The sequence below is a fragment of the Lagenorhynchus albirostris genome, chromosome 3 (assembly GCF_949774975.1).
Source record: "Lagenorhynchus albirostris chromosome 3, mLagAlb1.1, whole genome shotgun sequence".
NCBI classification, from domain to species: domain Eukaryota; kingdom Metazoa; phylum Chordata; class Mammalia; order Artiodactyla; family Delphinidae; genus Lagenorhynchus; species Lagenorhynchus albirostris.
Genome location: NC_083097.1, coordinates 162014290 through 162032074, shown reverse-complemented (window position 1 = coordinate 162032074; position 17785 = coordinate 162014290). Strand labels below are relative to the sequence as shown.

Here is a 17785-nt window from a genome sequence, read left to right as displayed (position 1 = left end):
GCTATATGTTTGAATCCTCATTTTAACCATAGACTTTCCTAAACATACAGAACAGTGGTTACAAACAGAGGATTTGACATCATTCTGACCTGGATTCAAATCCTGGCCCTGTTATTTATCATGCCCTAAGGTGAATCATGACATCCGCTGAGCTTTGCTTCCCACCTCTGTAAAATGGGGATAATTTTACACGTGCGCCTGCCTCGTGGGGTTGTTGCTAAAAGCCAATGAAATAAAGTCTGGTTTCTCAGGGTTGAAACTAGGACATTGACTGCTTTCGCAGGCAGAGCTGCAACTAGCGTATATGGCGCCTCTGTATGAATTAGGAAAAGACGCCCTCTCTTGGTGGAAAGAAGTTAGAAAAAGTCACCCCGCTCTGGGTGAAAGCCACCCGACACCCAAGAACGGGGCTCAGAAAGCCATGAATTTCCACCTCTTTCTTGCCCAAAAGGTCATCAAATGGGACAGCCTGTGTCCAATACTTTTAAAAATATTTTAAAGATAAAAAGTGGGGAATTCCCTGGCGGTCCAGTGGTTAGGACTCCGAGCTTTCACTGCCGTAGCCCCGGGTTCAGTCCCTGCTTGGGGAACTAAGATCCCACAAGCCGCACGACGCGGCCAAAAAAAAACCAAAAAAGAAAGTGCTCTAAAATATTAGGAGGAATTGTTCCTATTATTATAACGAGCAGCCTCTGTGTCTTCCATCTATCTTCCCTCACTCTCGCCCAGTCCCCAGCCTCCTGCATGCTCTGGGTTCCCTCAGGAGGCATCTTGGGGGTGGGATTTGGGGGTGCCTTCTCACGGGCCTGTGGGGCCTCTCTCTGTGTGTTTCCCCAGGTTTACAAGTCGTCCTGAAGTCGATCATGAAGGCAATGATCCCCCTGCTGCAGATCGGCCTCCTCCTATTTTTTGCAATCCTTATTTTTGCAATCATAGGGTTAGAATTTTATATGGGAAAATTTCATACCACCTGCTTTGAAGAGGGCACAGGTAGGTCCGAGCAGCAGCATATTTTTTTCCCAACCTTCCTCCCCTTTCTTTTCTCCCTTAGGGATAAGCTCCTGCAAGGGATCTACAGGGGTTTGCTTCTTTCTCCTGGAAGCTGGGAGAACCTCCTCCCGAAAGCACTGCAGGCAAGGCAGGGGGTGAAACAGTCCCCGAGATCTCGGTTGTCGCTGGGGCATTGCATTGGGGTCCCCGAGTAGCTATCTCGGGGTGAGTGGTTCATTTGGGAAGTGATCCCAGGAAGCACCATCAGAGGAGTGGAGAAGTGAGACAGGGAAGGGAAAACATCTAGTAAAGGGGGTGTTATCAAGTAGGTTACCATCTTGGGCAACCAGACCTCAGTTCCATTGGGCACCTCGGGGAAACAACGTACGTCACACTCAGAGCCACCCCACACGTGGGGCGAGGGAGCTGGCTACTTATCCACCAACTTCTGTCCAACATTGGCAAGGACTGCCCCCTGGGAGGGCATTAAGGCCCCGGCACTGCTGGCTGCCCTGACACTGGGCTGGAGCACGGATCAAAGGTGTTTTCGGTGGGCGCATGTAGGGGCAAATGACGGCAGAATATAGGCGCAGTGCCCACAGCCTCTGCCTAGTTACCTTGCAGTGACCCCAGACCCTAACGCATGCTGAGTTCTAAAGCCTCCTTTCCCTGGAGGAGAGAGTTGAGGATGGCTTCTGGTCTCCCCCGAATGTGCCATAAAGACATCCCGCTGGGAGTCTTGGCACCAGCCAGTCAGAACCAGAGCGCAAGCAGGATCTTGGCTCATCCGCTCCCGGCACTATGCCAGTGTCAACCCCTTAGCTGCTGGATCAAGAAAGCAGGGTGGGCGCAGGAGAAAATCCAAGAGGGCCGGGAGGCACAGCCCTGGTGCTCATCTCTGAATCAGCAGTGGGGCAACGTGGTTGTCCAATGCTCTCCACACATTCAAGGACCCGATAGCTTCCAGATACATCTTTGATTAAATCCCCTGCTATCCAAACCTAGCTACTTGCTCTCTGACCAAGAACCAAATGAAATCAAATAGGAGGGAAGCCTGTATTTCAATATTTGGACCACGGGCCGCCTCAGTGTGGACCGGCTGAATGACAGCGCTAGTCGTGCGTCAAAGAAACTGTGAATTGAGACAGTTAAAGCCCAGAGGGGAGCCCGTTGGGAAGGGAAAGAGATTTCAGGCCTGTCTTATTAGGAAGAAGATTCTGTCCTGGAGTGGTTTCCCATCCACCTTCTCTTCCCGATGACCCCTGGGTAGCAGAGCCCTCTCCCCAGACCTCCCAGAGGGCAGCAAAACCCAGTAAGGAAGGTTTATTTGAGCTGCTTTTATTGCCTCCTTTTTCTTGCTCCTCCCGTCTCCTTCTCTCCTGGGCTTGTGAAGTTTGCTCAATATGGGATGTCCTAATTATTTCTTTCCCCGATGAAGAAGGTGTTAATTGAGGCAGAGCTATTTCTGCTCCTGGCCTCGTCACCCAGGCAGAAATGCTAGAGGGAGAGATACAGGGCAGGGCCCCTCGGAAAAATCAGCCGAAGACAGAGAAACCAGGATTCCTGGATCCTAGGTTTCTTCTTGTTGTTGTTGTTGTTGCTTTCTCTCTCTCTCTCTCTCTCCAGCAAAGGGGACAGAGGACTGGCTTGAGTCTGAATTGAGGTTTTAAGGGGACAGATGTGGGTGGGGCAACCGGAGGGTAGGAGGCCTTGATTTAGGGAGGATGACTGAAAAGCTCGCAATTAAAAATATAAGGCATGTGAGTAAGAGACAGATATAAACAGACACCCAGGCAGCAGGTTAATTTTAAAATATATTTATAATCAAATTCCTCAGACTCTCTGGATGGTTGCTTTTCTAGAAGCAGCCCTCAGAGTGTTTCGTGATGAGGGGGCAGGTGGGGGGTTGGGGGGAGCGGGTCGCAATGAAGAACACCACTAGGCAAAGCTGCTAAAGACAGACAGGTTTTCCCTTGCAGACAGGTTCTCCTTATCGTCAGGAACCTGGTTCCTGTGTGCCCAGCACCGCGCTAAACACCCAGAGAAATGCCTAGGAGAAGTGGAAGCGTCCTCCTTTCCAAGAGCTTCCAAAATAGGGAAACAAGGGAAACAAGACCCCTTGTCTGCAACGAGTCCATAGCAATGCACGTTGATGCTGCTTTTGTCTCCTCACCAAATGTGAACATTCGGGAGCTCTTGTAGCCCTGAGGAAAGAAAGGGACCAGTGTTCACTGGGCTAACCCGGGGGCGGGGGGCGGGGGGTGGTGCACATTGGTGGATAGGTATTGAGCCAGACTTGGACACAAGGTGGAAATGGAGAAGGTTTTGGACAGAGATGACCTTCCCAACAAACAATGGTTCTCATTCATTACAGGAGCCCATGGAATTTTCCCCCTTGCCCTGAGCCTTATGTTTAAAAGATTTTGCCTTCCAATCTGTATTCATTAAATAATAGCCCCTGTACCAAATCTGGCCTGAGTGGGGAAGGGGTTTCCCACAACTTAAAATAGTGGCCGATGTGTCATCGCTTCTTGAGTAGTAGGTGTCCCTTCTGAGGTGGTAAATGTCATTTTGCAGGACCTAGAGTTTCTATTTAACCGGAGTTTCAAAGGCCAATAAGATTCATGCATTCTATGTTGGTTTACTTCACTCTGTTGCTTACTAAGTGGAGGTTAAGGATGGGCTGCAAAGCCTGTATGTAGGCTATATATAGCCTATATATAAATATATCACATTGAGATATATTTTTGTTTTGTGGGAGCTTGAGTTTACACACTCAGCTGTTTGATTTTTTGTCGGACAGTGTCACTCTCTGAAAACCTTCAAAAGTATCGTTCACTGGATAGAATTCCCTCATATCCGCGGCTCTGGTCCAATGGGGAAAAGCCTGGGATATTCTGTGCTCCCCTAACTCCCCCAGAACAGCTCCCTGAGCCCAATAAATCTCAAGAAAAAAAAAATGAGTCAGGCTACAGAAGAATAACACAACACAATTGACAAATTTGTCCTAATGGAAGTCTAGAGAACACTGCCCCCAACCACCTCAAAAATGCACACAGCACAGTTACCAAAACTGACTGTATTGGGGACCTTAAAGTGCACGTCGACAGATTTCAAAGGGCAGAATAATACAAAACATATTCTCTGATCACAGCGCAATTAAGCGGGAAATCAAAGTTTTTGGAAATTAGGAGACATGCTTCTTAGTTGTGGATGCAATGGTAGGATGTCTGAGATTTGCTTTAAGAATATTTTAGTGGCAAGGTAAAATATTTTAGTATGGGGAGGGGATGTGGATGAAACAAGATTAGCCCTGAGTTGATAAATGTTGAAATTGATGATAGGTACAGGGGAATTCATTATATTATTCTATTTTTGTAGATATATGACAAATTTTTAGTGCTTCCTGGTTATCCATGAGTCAAAGAAGAAATAATAATGGAAATTGCTAACTATTTTACTTGAACAATAATGATACTAATGCATGACAGAATTTGTGAGATGCAGTTAAAGCTGTATTTAAAGAGTAGTTTATAGCCTTAAGGAACATTAACTCATCCCAAAAGTCGAGGAAAAGAACAAAAAAGGAACAATGCTTAGAGAAGAAATTAATGAAATGAAAACAATGAATAGGTCAACAAAGCCAAACACTTTGCTTTTTGGAAAAAGACTGATAAATTCATCTCAATGGCCATTTTTCTTCAACAGCATTGAATCTTCGCTGGCTCCTGTTTCTCAGAGCTGGTTTTGCTGGCCCTTTCCCCTGATTTTTCTCCCCTTCCCTTTCATAGATGACATTCAGGGTGAGTCTCCAGCTCCGTGTGGGACAGAGGAACCTGCCCGCACCTGCCCCAATGGGACCAAATGTCAGCCCTACTGGGAAGGGCCCAACAATGGGATCACTCAGTTCGACAACATCCTCTTTGCAGTGCTGACTGTTTTCCAGTGCATCACCATGGAAGGGTGGACTGACCTCCTCTACAACGTAAGTGACAAGGGGTCGTGGAGAGCCAGGACCAGCCAACTCCTGAGGCTGCAGTGGAGGGAACCTGAGCCGGGGAGGCAGCCGAAGGACAACTCAACACGGCCCCAGGAGAGCCGGCCTGAGGCTCAGTCCTTTGAGGATATGGGAGTGTTGTCCTCAGAACTCTAAGTAGAGAAGGGCCCTCGGGAGATGGAGATCTAGAGGGCACACAGATGCTGAATAATTTTTAATTGCACAAGTTTTTAAATATAATTTTAGATTTTTGAATATGCAAAGGTTGTGTAAGTTAAAAACCAACATAGATGAGAGATAGGGAAGTGTCCTTGAGCACCTATGCAAAGGGGCTCTGCACTGGAGCCCTCACTGGCCCTCCTCCAGCCATGCCCCTCCCTATGGGGCTGACAGGAAATGTCTACCAGGAGCTAGTGCCACCACCACTCCACTTTCTAGATCACATTTTGAGTCATCTTAGATCCTAGAATTCCCTTCCCAAGCCCAGATTCCATGGACTTGCATGAGATTCTTCCATGGGTCTGTTCTCTGACTACACCCCCCATTTGTATCCTCTGAGGGCCAAGGGTGTCCTTGGGGTGGCTGTTGGCACAGATGTGGCTGGAGTTTGGACATGCAAGGTGGTGTGTCCATGCATGTGTGTGTGGAGCACCCCCTCCCCTGCCTCCAGGTGGCAGGCCATGGTCAAGGGGCAGGGAAGCCTGTCCCCACGCCATTATCCAGTGCAGACATCCAGATTCTAAATTCCAGACTGACCTTCCAAGTGCTTATGAAGGTGTGTTTGTAAAGGAGACACATACAGCACATTTTATTTAGGAGCTTTTAAATATTTACACATATATATGGGCCTCGGTTGGTACTCTTGTCCTAGGTCTTGAAAATGTTAAGTTCAGGTCAGAAAAGATGTACACTCCTACCTGCGCCCCCCTTCCATCCTGCATAGCATCTCTAGGAACAGACAGCAGATTTGAGATGCTCAGGCTCTTTCTTGGCCCTGACATGCAAAGAGCTTGGGCTAAAGGCTACACCCAATTGGCCAAAGCTTGCTTGGGCTCTAGGTTTTTTTCTTTTCTTTTCTTTTTTTTATTCTATTTATTTATTTATTTTTGGCTGCATTGGGTCTTCATTGCTGTGCACAGGCTTTCTCTAGTTGTGGCGAGCTGGAGCTACTCTTCGTTGCGGTGCATGTGCTTCTCATTGCAGTGGCTTCCCTCTTTGCGGAGCATGGGCTCTAGGCATGCGGGCTTCAGTAGTTGTGGCTCGTGGGCTCTAGAGCGCAGGCTCAGTAGTTGTGGCGCACAGGCTTAGTTGTTCCACAGCATGTGGGATCTTCCCGGACCAGGGCTCAAACCCGTGTCCCCTGCACTGGCAGGCAGATTCTTAACCACTGCACCACCAGGGAAGTCCCTAGGTTTTTTTTCTTTACAAGGCTGTTGCAAGAGGAGGCTTCAGAGGGAAATGAACCCTCCTGGGAGTGAAACAGAACTGGGAGACAGGAAGGTAAGGAAACTTAGGCAGAGAGTGGGGGTGGAGAACAGGAGCTAAGTAAAGTGTGAACATGGAAACAGGTTATATCATGGGATTGGACATCCAGAAAAAGGGTCCAAGGTTCATAGGAAGACAATGGAGATGAGCTCAGTGGTGGATGAGGAAGTGTGAGCAGGGACACGAATTTCCAGAGGGTTCTATAGTTGTAAGCACCATCATCTTAGGGGATATTTGCCCTGGAAGCTTAGAGCTGAATCACCTTGGGGGAAGCAAACTCGGGGGAAACAGTTGAGAGAACAGAGTCAGGCATCAGGCTGCTTGGGTTCCCCTCCCGACTCCACCACTTCCTTGCTGTGCAACCTTGGACAAGTCACTTGGGCTCTCTGTGCCTCCATTTCCATGTGTGCAAAATGAGGAGAAGCACAGTCCTACCTCACAGGGCACAAGGACTGAGTGAGGTGAATATATGTGAAGATTTAGAACAGTGCATGGTCCAAATTTGTAGGCCAAATTTTCCACCCCAAAGGGCACTGCTTTTAAAAATGTAAATGAATTTTTCAGTGTGAAAACTCCAGCAGCGCCTGAAGAAGTGGAGTGAGCCATTGGGTCCCACTTGATGTGCCACTCTCACCCCACTGGTAACTGCCACTAACTCAGAGTAGCCTTCTAGAACTTTCCATGCACTTACATCCCACAGTCATACTTTGGGTGGAAACCCAGGGAGCAAGGATTTGAGCCTGATGCGAGCCTAGAGCAGTGATAAATTACCACAAACCGGGTGGCTTAAAACAACAGACATTTATTACCTCACAGTGTGGAGGCCAGAAGGTGTCAGCAGGGCCAGGCTCCCTCCAGAGGCTCTCGGGGAGAATACTTCCTTGTCTCTTCCAGCTTCTGGTGGCTGCCAGCAATCCTTGGCATTCTTTGGCTTATAGATTATCTGTTGTCCACTCGAATACCCCATCTTCACATGGCCATATTCTTATAAGGACCCTGGTCGTATTGGCTTAGGGCCCACCCTACTCCAGTACAACGTCATCTTAACTAATTACATCTGCAGCAACCCCATTTCTAAATAAGGTCACATTCTGAGGTCCTGGAAGTTAGGACTTCAACAGATCTTGGTGGGGCAGGGGTGGTGGGGACGTAATTCAATTCATAACATCTCCCAAATGAAGTGCTTGCACCTGAACCCTTGTCTGGGGCTTCCTAAATTAAGACAACCTCCCCCCCACCCTGAAACACAACCACTAAGACAACTCATTGCTAAGGGCAGGGGCTAAGTGGCATCTTTGAGTTTCTGCTGATAAGGACAGAGCTATTGCTTTTCCAGACTCATTTGGGTCCTGCCCTCGTGCTCTGCCATTTGCAAGGCCTGCCCTAGGACTCCCTTAGCTCCATCCAGCCACAGGCAGGCACAGTGTCTGGACTATCTGTCCTTTTATGCTTGTGCTAGAGCCAAGCCCGTGAGCATGACCTCACCATCCACTATCAGGTGAGATCCATGGGAAGGGTCCAGAAGCACCTGCTCCAAGCATCTTAGAATCCACAGGCACAGATGCCAGATGGATGTCGTCCAGCTGGGTGGGCAGTGCTTTATGATCCCAACATCTCATTTCTTTTCTCAGTATCATTGAAACCCATTTGTTTATTCCATAATTACTTATTGAGTGCCTACTGTGTGCCGGGAAATGATCAGGTGATCAGGGACAACACAATGAAGAAGACAGACAAAAATCCCCATCCTTGTAGGGGAGACAGATGTGACCAATAAACATTATAAATAATAAACTACTCAGAAAGTGGAAGATAGACGTTAAGCAAATACATAATGTGGGACGTGGTGACATGACCTGTGTCATCCTATGAGGACAACAGCAGGATAAAAGGACAGGTGTTGGGGTGTGGGGGCTAGTTTAGGTCAGGCAATGAGGGAAGGCTCCTCAGAGGAGGTGACATTTCCATAGAGATGGAGAGAGCCAGGCAGATGTTTGGGGGAAGAGCGTTCTTGGCAAAGGGAACAGCAGCTCGCCTACACGGTGTGCTGGGGCCCCGTCCAGGTTTTTCCCTTTTCAATTTGTCTCTTTTCTTTCCCACTTGGCTTCCTGGTTAAAGTGCCTTTTAGAAAAAGCCTAACCTTAACTAATCAGCACCCCTGTCGAAGATTTATATCGGGATGTGCACCCCAGCGTTATTTGTAAAAATAGAACAAAACTGGAAGCAACTGGTTAAATACCGTATGGTCCCTCCATATGATGGAGTATCATGTCATTAAAAATCATCTGTTGGGAGAATATTTAAGGATGCAGGGAAATGCTCACCATATAATGACAAGTGGGGGGGGGACTGATTTTAAAAAAAGAATCAAGGTGAGATAAGCCTTATGTCTTAGTCACCTCCGGCTGATATTACAAAACACCATAGACTGGGCAGCTTAGACAGCAGAAATGTACTTTCTCACAGTTCTGGAGGCTGGAAGTCTGAGATCAGGGTGTCAGCGTGGTCCGGTTCTGGTGAGGGCTCTCTTCCTGGCTTGCAGACGGCTGCCTTCTCACTGTGTCCTCACATGGTGAGGGCAGAGAGAGAGAGAGAGAGCAAGCTCTCTGGGATTAGTGACTTTTACAAGGACACTAATCTCATCATGCGGGCCCCACTCTCATGACCTCCTGTAACCCTAATCACCTCCCAAAGGCCCCATCTCCAAATGCCATTACATCGGGGATTAGGGCTTCAACACATGAATTGGGTTGGAGAAGGGACACAATTCAGTCCGTAGAACCTTATAATCTCAAGTGTGTAATTTTGAAAATATAAGGAAAAAAGGCTAGAGTCCGCTGTACCAAGATGGCCTTTAGGTAGTGGGAATCTTTATCTTCTTGATACTTCTCTATATTGTCAAAATTTTCTACAATGAGCACAATTTACTTTTATCCTCTTTTTTTTTAATTGAAGGATAGTTGATTTACAATATTGCATTAGTTTCAGATGTATAGCATAGTAATTCAGTTATTTTTTTGCAGATTATATTCCATTTTAGGTTATTACAAAATATTGAATACAATTCCCTGTGCTATACAGTAAATCCTTGTTGCTTATCTATTTTATGTATAGTAGTTTCATAATTTACTTTTATAATCAGGGAGTGCATTTAAACTTGTCTTGCTAAGCGTTTAGGAGGAAAAAGATTTTTGGTTACTCGTAGACCAGGAGATGGGGAGGAAGGACAGGAAAAAGAGCATTTTCTGGGTGCCCATTGTATGCCGGGTGTTTTTATCTTATATTACCTGTCCAGAGAGAGTCCACGTCAAAATATATAAATTACTTATTGATTGACATAACAATAATAAATGGTCATTTTATTGCTTTATTATTAAATAAACAAAATAAGTGAAGAAGAGACAAATCTTCCCTACAAAAGAATTCCATTTAATATATATAGACAGTCCCCCTCCAAGAATGGAGTTTAATCTTTCCCCCACCCCCAGTTTGAGGATGGGCTGGACTTAGTGACTCACTTCTAAAGAATAACATAAGGAAAGGACATATATCATTTCACAGTGGAGGAACCTAGAAGACACCACCTTAACCAAGTGACAAATGTTGACATCCCAGTGGATGTGTGATCATAGGATCTTTGATTTGATATGATGAGGAGGGAACCTCACCTCCGGGGTTTTCTTCTCAAAGACTCATAACCCCATAATCGTAGGCAAAACATCAGACAAACCCAGATTGGAGGATGTTCTGCAGGATACCTGAGCAGTTCTCTTCAAGACAGTCAAGGTCGTGACAAACAAGGAAAGACTGAGAAACTGACCCAGGCCAGAGGAGCCTAAGGAGGTGTGAGGACTAAAGGAAATGGTGGATCCTGCATGGGATCCTGAAAAGGGGGCAAACCCAAATAAAGTCTATAAATAACTGGTGAAGGAGAGATTACTGTCACCCATGTTACAAATAAGACTCTGGTTGAGAAAGTTGCCGGAGGTAGCCAGACAGGAAATGGCAGTACCAGCCTGCGAGCTCTGCATTCCTCTTCCCTGTGCTCTGAGCTGAACCCAGAGAAATAGATATTGGTGGAGAGGGGGAGAGAGGTGGGGGGTTGAGAGAGGGAAAGAGAGGGAGGGAGAGAGGAAGGGCGGGCGGGAAGGAGGGCAGTTGATTTTCAAAGGAAGAACTTCTTAAAACTCTCACTAAGTCTGGGGCAGAAAGATGGAAGATTGGAAGCAAAGAGAATCCCCCTGAAAGAATTTTAAACCTTGTTGAGCCACAGACCCCTTTGTCAGTGTAATGATTTTTAAAGTCTAATAAATCAAAAGACTGGAGATGGTGAAGGAAGACAAATGTACTGAAATTGTTATAAAAATATTGTTAAAAACAGATGGGTGACGTCATTTTAGTGTTTGTAACACATTGCCAACAGGACCTGGCAATGAGTCAGATGACCCCCATAATTTCATGGGAGTGTTGAAGCTAAAAGATTTTGTGGGATATCTGGGAACGACATGTGATTTCTGTGGGTGAGGGGCATCACCGGTTCTGCCCACACTGTTGCAGTTTGCTGCCTCCCCTGGTAATGGAAGAAAATGCCCCACTTTCTGGTGGAAATTAGGGGAAGTGAAGGATTAACTTTTTTCCATGCAAATTCACAGACTCCCCAAGGATTCCCATCCCAGTTGAGCCTGAGGGAATCTCACAGTGATTTCTGTGGTTGCTTGGCTAGGAAAACCCTCCGAGGAGGTTAGCAAGTAACTGAAATTCTCGCTGTCCGTGTCTGGCTCAGCCCCCACCACAAGTTACCCAATCCAAAATGTCAAGAGTGCCACTGTGGAGAAACTCTGCTCTAGAAGACCAGGGATCCTTGAAGATGGGGCATTGAGGCATCCCTGGGCATGGTGGACCTGCCCACATTATGATTTTGTAGTGGGGTGAGTGCTTATCCAAGCCCAAAGACCACAAAGGCAAGTATATTGAAATTCTCTGCCAGAAGTGTGGTCCGAGTCATGTCTAACTGCCATAAAATGAGCCTCAGTCAACAGAGCTGAGCTCTACCCTTGTCCTGGACCTCTGAAGGACCCAGAGGGCTCCTGTGCCCATTCCTGGGCCTGGGGCCCACATTGGATGTGGGCAGCCTTCTGGAATCCTAATGGGCTATCAGCTATTTCCTCTGTACTGCACTATTCTGGATGTTTCTCTGTGCACCAGCCTGTGACTCCTTGATGGTAACCTTCTAAGGTAGAACCTTAAATAGTCCCATTTTACAGATGAGGAAACTGAGGGCCAAGGCCACACACAGGGAGTTAAGGTTGGAATCCAGCTCTGACTCAACACCAGTTCCCTCAGCATCTGCTATTTGCTACCTCCCATGGCAAACAGGATGGAGGACTGGCTCTCTGAGCTCAAGGGGGCGGCGTGGGGAAGCCCAGGAGGGCTGCACTGGAGCCACTTGCTGGAGACAAAAGTTGGTGGCTCTGTGTATTGCTTGAGCAACAGGCAGCCTTATTTCACAAGGACCCCCTCACCATATGTGCATGCGTGACTCAAAAACAAAAAAAAAAAATCAGAAATCACCTCCACCCCACACAGAGGACATACCCAACATGCTTCTCACTGAATGAGCCAAAACGGCCTGGGGGTGCAGTGTGGGCGATGGGACTTGCCCTCTCTTAGTTGCTACCAGGGTGGGGAGAGGAAGAGTCTGGGGCCCTGGCAGGACCTGTACACCATTCGCTGAGCGCCGGCTGCATCCCTACATCCTCCTTGTATCATCAACTGATCCATAAAACAACCTCATGAGGGGAAATATTTTTAGGTCCATCTTCCAGATGAGGAAACTGAGGCTCACAGGGATGCAGTGACCTGCCAAGATCCCCTAGTCAAGGGTAGTGAAGTCAGGATTTGAACCCAGCACTGGGCACTAACCGTTACACTCCCTCCCTCTCTCTATGATTCTCACCTTCTCTGTTTTTTTCCCGTCTCTGTCTTTGTGTCTCTTAATTCTTGCTCTCTCTGTCTCTCTCTGTTTCTTCCTGTCTCTCTCTCTTTCTCTCTCCTCCTTTCCTTTCTTCGCCTCTTTATTCCTCTCTCTCCCCCACCTCTCTGTGCTTTTCTCTGTGTGTTTCTCTTACTCTCTCTTTCTATTCCTCACTTAATGGCAATTAAGAAAATGGTAAAACTGTGCTTAGTTGATGATTATAAATGCAAGTCCCTTGACAAATGGTCACTAATGGTTGGAACTGATCTTTGACCTAAGCCCTTGTATAATTCATAGATGTTTATTTTGGCCAACATCAAAGCATCAGATCTGGGGGACTTCAGATCACACATTCATTCAACTAACATTCATTGAATGTGTACTGCATGTAGGCAACGTTCTAGGCACCAAGGATATGCAGCAAATGGAAGAGACAAAAAATCCCTGTTTGGGGGGAGTTGACGTTTTGGTGGGAGAAGCAGGCAGCCAACAAGATAATTAAGAAAATTTTATATATATGGCAGAATCTTAAATATTTTAGGCTTTGTGGGCCATGCCGTCTCTGTCACAACTACTACTTTTGTGCTACTACTAGCACAAAAGCATCCACAGGGAAGACACATAATGAATGGGCATGGCTGTGTGCCGACAAACCTTAATTTACAAAAACAGGTGGCATGCATGGGTGGTGGTTTGTCCACTCCTGTGGAAGAGGGTGATGAAAGCTCAGGTGAAAAAGCAGTAGAGGGGCTGTGGATCCTCAAGGTGAGAGGTTGACGTTCTTCTAATAAGACCTGAAAGAGGTGAGGGAGAGCCATGTAGGTATGTCAGGCAAGAGAGACCCAGGTGGATAGGACAGCCAGTGCAAAGGCCCTGAGGCAGGAGTGGTTCTGACATTTGTGAGGAGCCCATGTGGCTGGAAGTGAGGGAGTGAGGGTGAACAAGGGAGCTGAAGAGGCCAGGGGAGGTGACAGGAGACCTCAGAGGCAGAAAGACCATATAATTCGCTGCCCAAACCAGGATAATTTTGAGAGTGAATGGGGAAAGGAGAACTCAAAAAATAATGAACAGGCGTCGCATGATTTAATAACAGGGACAAACTGGGACAGACATACGACCTCCCTCATGGCCACTGTGGGGCTTTGGCTGTTTCACATTTTTTTTTATCCCTTATGCTGGGGAGTTGGGTGTTCTCTTGAGCCGAGGTTTGTTGTTTTTTTACATCTTCTATACTTTTTCTGACTGAACCATGCTCAAAAAAATTAGAGGAAAATAAGCCACAAAACAGAAGGCACTTCAGGGTTTTACTGAGACTCAGCCATTTGTTTGATGAGTATCGAATGCTTGCTAAGCGCCAGGCATCATGCTAGGTACCAACAGTGTGGGGGTGAATCAGTATTTTCCCTCTCCTTTAAGGCTCTCATGGGCCAATTGTTATAAACAGAAAGTACTGTGTAAGTGCAGTGAAGGAGTGAGGTAGAAAAAAAAAATCTGAGGGATACAAGCCAGAATGCTGGGTCTAGCCCCAGCTGTGCCATCCGCACCCTGTGTGAGCCAGGCAGATCATCTCCCTCAGCCTCAGTTTCCCCATCCACTGGAGATTCTGGGAATCAAGGGGTGTTGATTGTCAGCTCAAACGGGCTCTACTAAAGTGACCGTTGTTGTCCCACCTGCCTCTTCGTTTCCCAGGGAAACAGCCTGATCGTTGGGACTTGGGATAAATACATTTCCCTGTCATTGTTATTATTTAAACAATCCGCCCACAGGGACTTGAAATGCAAATGAATATATTGACAAAATGATTCAGAAAGCAAAACCTGCTTGGAAGTGAATGAGAGTTCTGTCTGTGCTGTGAGGAGGGGCAAGCCCTTTTTGGCTGGAAGGCTTCTCTGAGAGGGGGCACAGTAGAATGAAAGGCTGAGTGATGAGATGGAATCAACCAAGTCAAGATGTAGGAGAAACTGTCTCCAAACAGAGGCTCAGAGGACAACCAGCTCATTGTAATCTTGAACCTTAATTTCTCTGTCAGATATACAGGAAACATTCTTTTCCCCCATCTGCCTCCTGAGAGCCATATAAAAGTCAGTGAGAAAGTGATATTTGAGAGAAATCTAAAGGAGATAAAGGAGTGAACCAAGGAAATATCTGGGTGTATCAATCAGGAAATCTAGGTTATGCTGCGGTAACAAACATTCTCCAATGTCACTGTGATTTTAACAACAAATGTCTTTTCTGGTTCGTGCTACATGTCCAGTGCAGGTTGGCAGTGAGGAAGAAGGGAGCTATACTCAGCAGAGTCACTTGGGACCTAGCTAATGGAGCAACCAGCACCTAGAACATTACCAGTTGGTATTCCAAAAGGAAAGAAAGCCCTGGAGGGTCCCACACTGGCAGTTCAGTGCTCTGGTCCAAAAGTGACTTAGGTATTTCCACTCGCTCCTCATTGGCCAGCACTCATCATATGACCCTCAGCCAACCACAGGGAGACAGGGACGGGCCATCTTGCCGTATCTCAGGAAATATTTAGTGACAGCACTAATGAAGAATAGCGTTGCAGGCAGTGGAACTCTTTGAGCCTTGGGAAGAGAGACAAGGCGATCTTGCAAGTGTATCTTTCTGGTGTTAATGACTTTGACAAGCAAGCAATTTCCCTCCTCCCCACATCCAGACTCATGAGCACACCCACGCTTAACCTGAACTGCCAAAGGATGTAAGACCCGGGATGGGAGGTTGATGTCCCCCACATTCTGTGCTATCACAGAACGGCCAAGGAAGCTCCAGTCTTTCGGCTTGGGAAATATATTTCTCATTTTTCTCCTGAGCAAACCCCAGGAAGCCCACCTACTGATCAAAAACTGCACCCAACCCTCTGCCAGCTTCTTCTCTGTGAGTTGTTGGATCCACAGCATGGAACTGAGTCATTTGGGCTAGATTGGAAAGAGAACAAGCATCTCTAAAATCAGGCAACAGAACCCCAGTCCCCAGGGAGGGAAAATCAAGACAAGGGAGGAAGAAGGAGAGAGGAGGGAGAAGGGAGCACAGCTTGGGGTGGAGGATGTGGGCTGTGTGGGGAGCCACCTCTCATTCAGTCATTCAACAAACATTTATTGGACACTGCGTGCATGCCTGGCATTGTGATAGGGAATATGACAGTGGGAAAAAAGCACAATGTCCCTGCTCCATATGGAATTGACAGTGGGGAGACAGACAATGAGCAGGAGAAATAAGTATAGAGGAGGAGATGCGCTAAGGGAAAAATAGAGCAGGAAATGAGATTAGAAATGAAGGTGCAACTGTAAAAGGCCATCAGGGAAACCCTGCCCGAGAAAGTGGCCTTTGAGCAGAGATCTGAAGGAGGTGAGGGAGCCATGTAGGAAATTGGGGGAAGAGCATTCCAGGCAGAGGAAGCAATAGGTGCAAAGGCCCTGAGGTGGGACTGTGCTTGGTGCGTTTGAGGAGCTATAGGAAGGCCATGTGGCTGGAGTGATCCAGGGGGAGAATGACAGGAGAGCAGGGCCTGGAAGTGATGGGGTCGGGAGGTGGCACCTCTGCCATTTAGTAGCTCAGTTACTGTGTTCTTTGTCTGTGGCTGACATCACCAAGTACCACAACTGGATGGCTTAAAACGACAAAAATGTATTCTCTCACAGTTCTAGAGGTCAGAGTCCAAAATCAAGGTGTCAGCAGGGTTGTACTCCCTCTGAGACTCTGGGTAGAATTCTTTCTTGCCTCTTCCTGACTTCTGGTGGTGACTGTCAGCCCTCAGCACTCCTTGACTTGCAGCTGTGTCCCTCCAATCTCTGCCTCCATTGTCACATGGCTGTCCTCTCCCCTGTGTGTCCCTGTCTTCACCTGTTACTTCTTCTTCTTAAAAGGACACCAGTCATAGTGGACTAGGGCCCACGATCGTGACTTCTTCTTAACTTAATGGCAGCTGCAAAGACCCTGTTTCCAAATAGGGTCACATTGAAAGGTACTGGAGGTTAGGATTTCAACATATCTTTTTTTTGGGGGGGGTGGGGCGTGCCATGCAGCATGTGGGATCATAGTTCCCTGACCAGGGATTGAATCTGTGCCCCCTGCATTGAGAGCATGGAGTCTTAACCACTGGACCTCCAGCGAAGTCCCTCAACATATCTTTTAGGGGGGATACAATGCAGCCCACGACAGGGACCTTGGGCATGGGACTTTACCTCTATGTGCCTAGGTTTCCTCACCCGGGAAGATGGGGAGGATTACATACCACCTTTTGTGAGAGGATTAAATGAGCTCAAGTAGGCTGAGGACCTGACACTGTGAGTGTCTTTTATGCCGGGCAGCATCATGGGGCCAGGTGGTTCTAAGCATATCAGGGAGCTGGGGTGTGGGCAGATCCTGGGGTGGAGGGGCTGCCTTGGTACCAAGGGCCTCAGCCATTTCTCCCCGTTCAGTCCTGCCCCTCTTCCCCCACCCACCCACTGCTCCGTCTCCATCCCAAACCTGCTTCCTGAGATAGCCAGACTTTTTTCTTCTGTTGGCCGGTGCAGGCTTTCTCTCCCTGGGCTATAGTTAGCCCTAAGAAATGGTAGCGAAAAGGCCTCAGCCACAGCAGCATCATCAGAGGGGAAAGCACAAAGCCAGTCCTGCCTTCTGTCCACCCCTGTTCTGCTGACCCTTTTCTTTCTTCCAGAACCTCCAAGAAGCAAAGCATTGGAACTCTGTTAGAACAAGGGTGTGAGCAGGGGACTGGCATATTCATTGTCCCCTGAACCTGTCTGTGTCCATCATGGAAGTTGGCTTTTTGGGTTGGTTTGTTTTCTTTTTTTTTTAATTATTGTGGTAAAATAAACATAACCTAACATTTACCATCTAAACCATTTTTAGCTGTCCAGTTCCTTGGCATTAAGTGCATTCACTTTGTTGTACAACTATCACCACCATCCATCTCCAGAACTTTTTCATCTTGCAAAACTGTAACTCTGTCCCCGTTAAACACTAACCCTCCGTCCCCCTCCCCCAGCCCCTGCCCACCATTCTACTTTCTGTCTCTGTGAACTTGACAACTCTGGGAACCTCATATAAGTGGAATCATACAGTTTTCGTCCTTTTGTGTCTGGCTTATTTCATTTAGCATAATGTCCTCAAGGTTCATCCATGTTGTAGCATGAGTCAGAATTTCCTTGCTTTTTAAGGTAAAGTTGACTTTCTTTAAAAAAAAAAACAAAAAACGTTTTCTTGGTTCAAGTAAAATACACATATAGGACACTTCACAGATCACATCTGATGAATTTTTACAAACTGAACACACATGGGTAACCAGCACCCAGATCGATCAGGAAACAGAACCTTCTCAGCCCCAG

At 47.1% G+C, this 17785-nt stretch overlaps 1 protein-coding gene across 3 annotated transcripts in view; it reads left to right on the top strand.

Moving 5' to 3' along the window:
* Positions 1 to 17785, top strand: part of CACNA1A (calcium voltage-gated channel subunit alpha1 A) — a 236819-nt gene that overhangs the window by 112598 nt on the left and 106436 nt on the right. For all 3 annotated transcript variants that reach the window (XM_060144945.1, XM_060144944.1, XM_060144946.1), the window contains exons 5-6: positions 838 to 990; positions 4782 to 4975. In XM_060144945.1, coding sequence (XP_060000928.1) covers positions 838 to 990; positions 4782 to 4975 — 347 coding nt within the window. The remainder of the gene's footprint in view (positions 1 to 837; positions 991 to 4781; positions 4976 to 17785) is intronic.